A 9,903-nucleotide genomic window follows, 5' to 3' on the forward strand; every position below is an offset into this window, starting at 1 on the left:
TTCGATGTCAAATACGAAAATAAAAACTCAAATTTGAATTTTGGATGTCAATTCCGAAGTTGAATTTTGGCGGACATATACAAAAGTCAAAAACATTTTAAAACCCACTGAACTTTTTGTGCCTTCAAAACCTCGATATCTGGAACTTTGCAGCGTTTCGATTATGGCCACAGTGGGCAGGAGAAATCAGGTTGACAGCAATTGAAAACCTGTCTGAACTACTTTCTGTTCCTAAACCAATCAGAGTACTCCTTAGAACTGACAAGTTCCTGGAACCAAATGATCGAATTGCTGGGTCAAAATCTGACTCTGGGAATATGAAACGACATCCCATTGGACCGGCCTTCTCAAAGAACTCAAGGGCCTGTACCAGAGGTTTTTCCTCACCAGTATTCCATCGCTCTGAGACAGAAAAACCTCTGGCAGCCAGGGTAACGTTTGAGCTGATAAAAACTGTGAAAAACTTGCATTTCTTTGTTTGAGCAAAAAACAAATGTATAATTATCTCCAAAAAATGCATGGTTACCCCCTATTTTCATTTCGTGATGAACATTACAATAAACCAAACTAAAATCGATACTTTTCTGCATAGTCATACCCCGGGGAAAATTTTCTTCTTATTACGTTGCACCAACCTATGGAATCTTGGTTTTTCCCTTTTACCTCTTTTGATGATTTGGTTTTTAGTACGAAGTCCAAAGGACGGAGAACTATTGGGTTTAGAATGGGGCATGATACTTCAAGTAAGCAACATAATATTTCCTGATTAAAATTCCGGTGTCAGATGTCATTATTCCAAAGGGTCGGACACAATATGATGCTTTACTTGACGCAAAATAGGTTGAAAGTTCTTCAAATTCTTTGTTAGACCACGCATAGTGGTGGGTAAGTATCTCGGAATATTTCATCTAGGGGTAGGTAAGTCTGCTGGTCTTTTGAGAATAAAATGGGAAATGTCGCTTATTTACTCCGGCCCCTAAAGATGATATATGGTCGATCTCTGAAATCGTCGACGGCGAGAGAAGGGTAAATCGCGTGTCTCGTTCTTAGCGGATCAGTTCGCCATTTTGATGTCGCTTTGCTCGCTACTGTACGTATGAAAGGGAAGTTTTGGTCTATTTTAATTTGCTGCTTCTATTTTATGTCGAGGGAATCTACCTGCCTACTTTACAACAACAAGCACGTTTATGGCAATTAAATTACTATTTGAGCCTTTGGTTTACTTCTGTGCCTTTGTCGCTTTTATTTTCCTTTGCTTTTAAGATTAGCAAATGGTCAAAGTGAAACCACTTCTTGTTTTCTTCTTGTTTGTGCTCGTACGTACAAGACTTCGCACTAACCGTTCGGTACCGCTCGTTTCATGTATAGGCTGACAATGTTGGTTCAAGGTTTGATCTCTGTCATGCTTGACTTATACCCCACATTTGTGTGCTTACACCTAGCTTACTTTCTGAGAAGCTTACCCTCCATATCCCAGGTATGCAATAGCATCTCTCACATGCCTTGCGAAAACCGATTTCACACGTGAGGCACTCAATATCCCTCGAGCATCTACACAGTTGTCTTGCCTCCAAATTTGTTCTTCTCCCATGTCAATCATTACTCTTGTAAATCCTGGAAAACCAAAGGTGTTGACTTTTAACATTAATTGAGGATATATAGTTGTAAATTTTATGCTAGGCAAAAATTACCCATGACAGTAGTGTTTTGTATTTTTAGGGAGCAGGGGTGGCGCAGTGGTGAGAGCAAACGTCTTCCCCCAATGTGGCTCGGGTTGATGATTGAATCCCAGACTTGGGCGTCACATGCGGGTTGAGTTTGTTGGTTCTCTACTCTGCTCCGAGAAGTTTCTTCCCTGCGTAGTCTGGTTTTCCCTTCTCCTCAAAAACCTGGACCTATGATTTGATATGAGTTGATTCGATTTCTGTACAGTGTCCACAATTCGTGCCCCAGTGCAAAATACACAGTCTTGACACTTTCATATTACATAAAGCTCATTCTTTTTATGGAATCTTGATTTATTCCTTTGTAGAGTTATTTACAGCAAAGCAGGTATTACCAGCTAGGCTTTGCTGTAATACATTCATATTGGACATACTGGAGTAGCTAGGTGTTCTTAATTCTTATATCCGCGCAGAATTTTTTAACAACTCATTGTTCTGTGACACGATCCATTTTTGACATTTTTTGATTAGATAAATACTGTAATTATAAGTCGTTTTTTTTTTGTTCTTAGTTCAGTAAGGTCTTTCTCTAGATTTACTTGATATCCTCCCAGGAAGTCAAGCCAATTATTGCAATGTTAATCTGAGTTATTATATAGTTCTTATATATGAAGTTCTTACTTCCTCTACGCAAGTCATTGTATTTCTCTTGTTTTAGTGATGTTTTCTCTTTGATCTTTCGTACTCGACACACTATTCCTTCCATCTGGCATGATTATTCCAGGAGTGGGGGGTAGGGGGTGGGGGTACAATAGGTGTTGTTAAGCGTTGGTAATGACATGGCAAATTAGGATAAGCGTCAACGCTGCTTGCTGTAGTTAGACTTGGTTGGTTTTCGGGGGTTACCGGCTCACACACAGTCCAATAGACTAGAACACACTCAAGACTTGATTACATAATTCTGCTTTATATACATAATGGTAGCTAGCTAAACCTGATTAAATATATGAGGGAGTATACGATGTTTCCGTCCTCAGTAAACATCCTAATTCGTACGTGACCATAACACCTTACTTTCATATTGATACATACCGGTACGTAAATCCGTAATTGCACATTTGATTAAGCAACATGCATACATGTACAAAAGGAACTTCCGATTCATATCAGGTGAGTAACTAATCTACAGTACCGCTCAGATATACGTTAACTGCGCAGACGCGTTTTATATGCATATACGCATATGATTATACCCACATATGCGTATAGTTACACGCACATACGCGTATGGTTATACGCACATACGCGTACAGTTATACGCACATACGCGTATATTTATAAGCTTATATACGCATAAACATGCACGTCTGATGTGGCTTTGTTATTCACGACGAAAAATTTTCTTTGTGTTTCATTGAGAGTCTAATAAAGCTAATGGAGATCATGTTACAAACACGCACGTCGCATCGAAATGTTTATTGTCTGAATTTAGCGTTCTTAGCTTAAGATCTATCTCGTCGAAAAAATTATATCTCCGGTTATATCTGACCCAGATCATTTAATATTCAAACGGTAAAATGCTGCTTGACGAAAAAATTGTTTATCAAAGTTTCAATGGTGCACCGCTTCAAGGAAAAGTTCTGTGTTTCGGCAGTCGCGTCGGCAAGTCGCTTGCCAGATGTTTGTATAAAGTGTTCAGAAGACCTTGTCGAAAAAATTATATCTCCGGTTATATTTGACAGAGATTGTTCATTCAAACAGTAAAATGCTTTTTATTTAACCAAATAATTGTTTATCAAAGTTTCTATTGCGCACTGCTCACGCTTAGGTATTTTTTACTTCAATGAAAAGTTCTGTGTTTCGGCAGCCGCGTCGGCAAGTCGCTTGCGAGGTGTTTGTCTACAGTGTTCCGAAGACCTTGTTGAAAAAATTATATCTCTGGTTATATTTGACGCAGATCGTTCATTCAAAGAGTAAAATGCTTTTTATTTAACCAAATAATTGTTTATCAAAGTTTCTATGGCGCGCTACTCACGCTTAGTTATTTTTTACCTCAAGCTAGGAAAAGTTCTGTGTTTCGTCAGTTGCGTCGGCAAGTCGCTTAATTGCGAGATGTTTATTGTCTAAAGCCCTGGCCAAACTATCGAACAAAGTTGGATCCCACATGCAACATTGTTGGATGTAAATGTTGACGTAGTGGCAAAACACTATCCAACATTGCTTGACGAATTCAAGTTTAAGTTGGCGCAAAATTTGAAAATGTGGCGAAGCGTTATGCTACGGAAGTTGTTTTAGGACGGAAAGGACGTATTCAAACAAGGAATTCTTTGCAAGATACATTCGCGCCTAGGGGATGATGATTATGAGCTCGGATCAATTTGCAGGAATTTTAAACGCAATTGAACCAGACATCTCCAAACAGCGATAATGATTAGGTAGGCTAAAAGTGTCCCACAGACATGGCCTTGCTTCCTATTTGCTGATCAAGGTTTCTGGCTGTTCATCAACAACCATTTGCTCCTTGTCCGCCATCTCTGTTGCAAATGATGCAAGAAGTCTTGGCTTGAAAATAAGATAGCGATTCGTGATTGGCTACCAATACGAACGTGACTCGGACTCAACTTTGTTGGAAGAGCGGCAAAACACTACAACATTGCTGTGTCAAACAGAATTGTTGGTTGTAATGTTTGATCAAAAGCAAACTCTATCCAACATTTGATCGAGCAAAAAATGTTGGACGAACATCTTCCAACATGGGCGGCCAAACTGTCGAACAATGTTGGATCGAGCAAAGTTGGAGCCTTCAATCCAACTTTGTTCGATAGTTTGGCCAGGGCTTAAAGCGTTCCAAAGACCTTGTCGAAATAATTATATCTCCGGTTATACTTGACACAGATCGTTCTTTTTTTAACCAAATAATTATTTCAAGGTTTCATCTGCAAAGCGAATCTTTACAAGCTTAGTGCTGTCAAGCTATTCTTTAGAACAATAACCCGCTAACAATAGAAAGACAATAAGCCAGCTCATACATACTAATGAACAGACGCGTATATGCGTATGTACTTATATACGCATTTTTATACGCACATATGCGTATACTTATACGCACATACGCGTATACTTATACGCACATACGCGTATATTTATATGCTTATTATGCACGTTTTTTGGTTAACGTATATCTGAGCGGTACTGTACTTATAGTTCGACAGGTCACGTTAACTAAGTGTCACGCTTTCCTTCACTTTACCACACAACCCGAAACCTTTACCAAAAATGCTAACCTAAACATTAGTATATTGGTGCACCACAGATGTGCACCAACATGGCGTTTTCATACTGGGCTCTGTAAATTTCTGCGAAACATTTCGACAAATATCTGAAGTTTGGGGAAACGCACAGGCCTAAAACATGGAGAAGTGCCTTCTTCATTTATCTTCTAAAACATCACGAATTCTTGACTTTTTCCACCGGATGGTTTTCGATTTATTTTTTTGTTGCGTGACAGTGAAAACGATCTATTAAAAGGCCATAGTGTTTAGGCCTAAGGTTAGCATTTTGTAAAGGTTTGGGTTGTTGCAGCTATTGTACCCTTCAGCTATTATCCCCCATTGCAAACATTTCTTTTTAACAAACAAGTTTGCAACTTCTGAATAAATGAAAGCATCCAAGGAGCAGGGGCGTAGCTAGGATTTTTCAAAGGGGGGGTCACATTCTCTCACACCCAGGGTATATTTACCGGTCATCCACGGTGTTTTTGGTGAAGTTGACAATTTTTCGGATGAGCAGTGATTGCGAGGAAGGGGAAACAAGCCTACAAAATAGCTGCATTTCAGATTTCAGTCTGCAGTTAAAAGAATCTGATCACATGATAACATTTATTTCTTCGTACTTTCCACGGCCAAGAAAAGAAAAAAACCTGAAGAAAAGTTTCCATCTGCTTCTTTTTTCCTCAGACAAGGCTTTTCCTGGGTTACCCATAATAGTTTCGGCCAGTTTTACTCGCCGTCAACATTGTTTCATGCTTTTCTCTTTGGGGAGAGCAACAGAAAATAGCGTCACAAGATCGGTATTTTTGAAACTGCAGAGCCAAAAAAAACATTATCTCGTGATCAGAATTTTTTAACCGCAAACTGAAATCAATGGTCCGTGAAGTGGGCTGAAAAAAAGCCCTTGTCCACAGACGTCTCAGATCGATAGTACATGAAGTAAGCAGGTGACATAAATTACTTTGTTCCAGTCTCACAGATACAGTTTGTATTATCTTGTTGTCACGAAAGGGGGGGGGGGGGGGGTCACGGGCACCCCACGACCCCCCCTGGCTACGCCCATGAGGTGTCTGCTTCTTGCAGACATCTCATCGCAGACTAAAACTAAGAAAGCTTGGTTGGTGCAAAGATAATTAAATTTCTCTAGTGAAGTCCTTTATTCCTGTCAGGCTTTGTGCTAGCAAAACCCGTTTACCTTTGCGTGCAAATAGATCAATTATTACTCCATTATCAGTATTCGAGGTGTGCAGCGAATCAAACCAGCGTACTAAACCAACCAAGCCCAACTAAGGCAAGCAGTCGACCTCGATCCTTTGGCCAGAGGCCACGAAGATCCCCTTTCTTTCCCTGTTCTGCTCAACACTAATAACATGAAGTCATTTGTAAAGTGTGTTCATCTTTGAAATCACACTAGTGGTACTAAGGCCCTAACCTGCACAATGTTTACTTCATTGACTCTTAACTCTGTCAATCACCGCCCCCTCCTTCCCCTGTGATAACTTGGGGCCACGTCCAGCTTTGTCTGCTGACTTGGAAATACACAAACTACAGTAAATGGCATTTTCCAGTTTCCAGTCTCTCATCAGCCGAAAACAATTGTAAATGGTAAGCGCCATGTCGTTGGGCTGGTTTGCTGATTTAGGAAAAACTGTTGCCATTATTCACCATTCATCCCAACCGGTTTATTCTGACAAATAGTAAGCACCCTAATTTCCTCAAAACTAGAAGTCCAAACAAGTTTCTCCCCTAACCGCTTTCTCGTCTGCAGCTTGGGGATTCTATGGAATCTTTAATCGACATTTATCACTATAACATGACAAAATGTATTACATTTACTGTAATGCTAATCATCAACGTTTATTTGACTGAAATCCCACACAAGTACGCACTGCGGACCTATTGTTTTAATCAACTTGAAGGAAAAGGAAAAGGAAAGGAAAGGAACTTTATTTAAGTGTCTAATCTTCTAGCGCCGTACAGCACTAATCGGGGACACTGTAAATTGAAAGTTAACACAAATCAAATCAAATCAAAGGGCTAGTGAGCGGCCCAAAGGAAGACTGCTTGTAGTTGTATACTTATATCATTCACTTCCGACGCGTTTCGTCTCAAACTGAGACTTCTTCAGGGAATGAATACAACTAGCATAGGGCAGCATATCATCCTGAAGAAGTCTCAGTTTGAGACGAAACGCGTTGGAAATAAACGAAAAGTCAGCTGAAAAGTGTACAACTACAAGCAGTCTTCCTCTTTGCCGCTCATATCCCTTGTTAAAAAATTGTACATAGTATAATAAAGTAATTATATGTATATATCGTTTTATAACATTATACACAACTACATAAATCCATAGATATACACTAGTTGCTATACAGACCGTCTATACACAGCTATACAGAACTATATATATGAAGAGGATATGAGAGAAACGCTAACCCTGTCGACCGAGTCCAAGCGATAGTGTACAAAGTGAATTGCAGTGACTGTTAGTTCACCTTCGTCGGGGAGAGTAAGCGCTCGCAAACTCGCGCGGAGCTGAACATGATCCAGGCCGCGCGAGCAACAATCCACGGATCACAACATCAATCACAGAGATGCCCACATCTATAGAAAGTCACAACTTTCTTAAGTAATTTTCATTCTTTTGGTCTTGGGAGTTTTGTCGTGTGGTGTGATTTTATTATGTGACGAGGTTTGATTCTTACAAGTTGTGTTTCCATCGTGATGTGTGGAGGTCTTCTTTTGACGAGCTGTGTTTACATTTTATGACGTCGAGTTTCTCCCTTAATTTATGTGTTACAGGCCATTCCGGAATTGGAAAGGGAACTGGGGAGAGTTTCAAATTTGAATGAATTGATAAATTGACATCACATCTACATTTACATGTACATCTACATGTTCCATGTTACATGGTTTTGACTTGTGGTTGTTTCTGCTTATGTGGCCTCATATACCACAAGCCTTTTCAGAGACATCACCTCCAAGCCGGCCACTTCTGCTGGAGAGAACAGGACAGCCACACAACACCGGGGACTTTATCCCCTACTCTTCTCGAATAGTGCTTGGGTTATTTAACGTCCCACAGGGAACTTACGGATTATAGTCCTTATCCGAGAAGACTTGAAAGTCTAACCATTTGCAGATGAAATTACAAAGGCAGTGCTTTCTCCTCAGTCATTTTAAGATCCTGAGTGTTGATCCGGCCGGGGTTCGAACCCGCGACCTCCCGCATGACAGCCCGACGCTCAACCAACTGAGCCACCGGTGCGCGGTGAGTGATAACATTGAAATTGGCTATCTGTCCAAGTTTGATGCTTCTAGGTCGAACAAAGACCAAGTTACGGACTTTAAAACATAGTTAAAAATCCATACAAACCTCTCTAACTTTGAGCGTCCTCAAAACCATATAAACTCTTTTTAAAAGATTTTTTGCAATTTCTGTAACATTCATAAAAATAAGCAAACAAATTGGTTTTCACCTCACCTGTTTCGAAATAGTAGTTTCCAGTTGTCCCAAATCTGATAAAAAGTTTTTAAGAGCCTATATAGTTTTGGGGGACGCAGGTTAGAGAGGTTTGTATCGATTTTTAACTACGTTTTTAAGTCCGTAACTTGGTCTCCGTTAGACCTAAAAGCATCAAACTTGGACAGATGGTCAACCTCAATGTTATCTTTCATGTGATTGTGTCAATGAAAGGATTGGTTTAAATTTGAAACTCGCCCCAGTTCTCTGCTCAATTCCGGAATGGCCTATAAACACAGCACGTCAAAAGAGGACCTCAACACATCATGATGGAAACACAACATGTAACCATCATCACCACATAATGACAAAACCTCACGCAGGAGCATTAATTGGGGACACTGTAAACTGAAATCAACAATTAACGCAAATAAGTCAAATGTTGGTACTTGAGGAGAGAGGAAAACCGGAGTATCCGGAGGAAAAACCTCTCGGTGCAGAGTAGAGAACCAACAAACTCAACCCAAATATCACGCCGACTCTCGGAATCGAACCCGGGTCACATTGATGGGAGGTGAGTGCTCTCACCACTGCGCCATTCCTGTATCGTCATCATTATCATTATCATTATCGTTATCGTTATCATTATCGTTATCGCTATCGTTATTATTATTATTATTATTATTATTATTATTATTATTATTATTATTATTATTATTATTATTATTATTATTATTATTATGACATGAGAAACATGTGGCTTTCCATACATATCGTCGAACGCGATGCGATGAACTATCACAAGAAACTTTACTTGGAGTCGTTGAATTCCACTTTGGACAGTGACACTGTAAACGAGACGAAACCGTTTTCTCGCGCTTTCATACCGATAATTTAAAGTTAAATGACGACAGCTTGCAGCGCGAGCAATAGCGATCGTAGTAGCTCTGATGAAGGCATAGGGGGCCCATACAGACTCTCTACATCTTTCACATAATTTCGATAAAATCCCAGATATCGTAAGGTACTGCTATTAGAATCATATATCATGACAAAATAAAAGTATTTTTACCAGAAGTCTTGTTTGTGGTAATCGCTGTGGCTGAAAACGTAAGTCTTGGTATTTTTCATTTATCATCATTATTATTAACATTTTGACCAGTCGAAAAAAAAATTGTCCAATGCCCTGATTAGTCAGAGATTCACTGATTCATTCGGGGAACGGAGTATATTTTAGGAAATATCTATGCACCGAATAAGATAAAACTGCAGGGGTGTCTCACACACACACACACACATACTTTAATTAAAATGGACAAAAAAACACACTTAGCTATTCGCTACTTTCCAGGTGTTCCACTTAAAATTAAGTAATATATAGTATTATAAAAGCTTGATCAAAAATAAGACACAAACAGCAGTGATAAACATATATTGAACTTTTTCATTTTGATAATGACTTGACGTTTCGTATGTGCTCTACATACATTTTCAAAAGTAACCGTTG

The 9,903-nt window shown here is 39.5% G+C and overlaps 1 protein-coding gene across 1 annotated transcript in view; it reads right to left on the bottom strand.

The window, feature by feature from the left end:
- Window positions 1-1,600, bottom strand: part of LOC137969479 (cyclic GMP-AMP synthase-like receptor 1) — a 10,386-nt gene extending 8,786 nt beyond the window's left edge. The window contains exon 1 of the mRNA XM_068815732.1: window positions 1,464-1,600. Coding sequence (XP_068671833.1) covers window positions 1,464-1,600 — 137 coding nt within the window. The remainder of the gene's footprint in view (window positions 1-1,463) is intronic.
- Between the last annotated feature and the right edge of the window lie 8,303 nt (window positions 1,601-9,903).

This window comes from Montipora foliosa, chromosome 9 (assembly GCF_036669935.1).
Source record: "Montipora foliosa isolate CH-2021 chromosome 9, ASM3666993v2, whole genome shotgun sequence".
NCBI lineage: Eukaryota > Metazoa > Cnidaria > Anthozoa > Scleractinia > Acroporidae > Montipora > Montipora foliosa.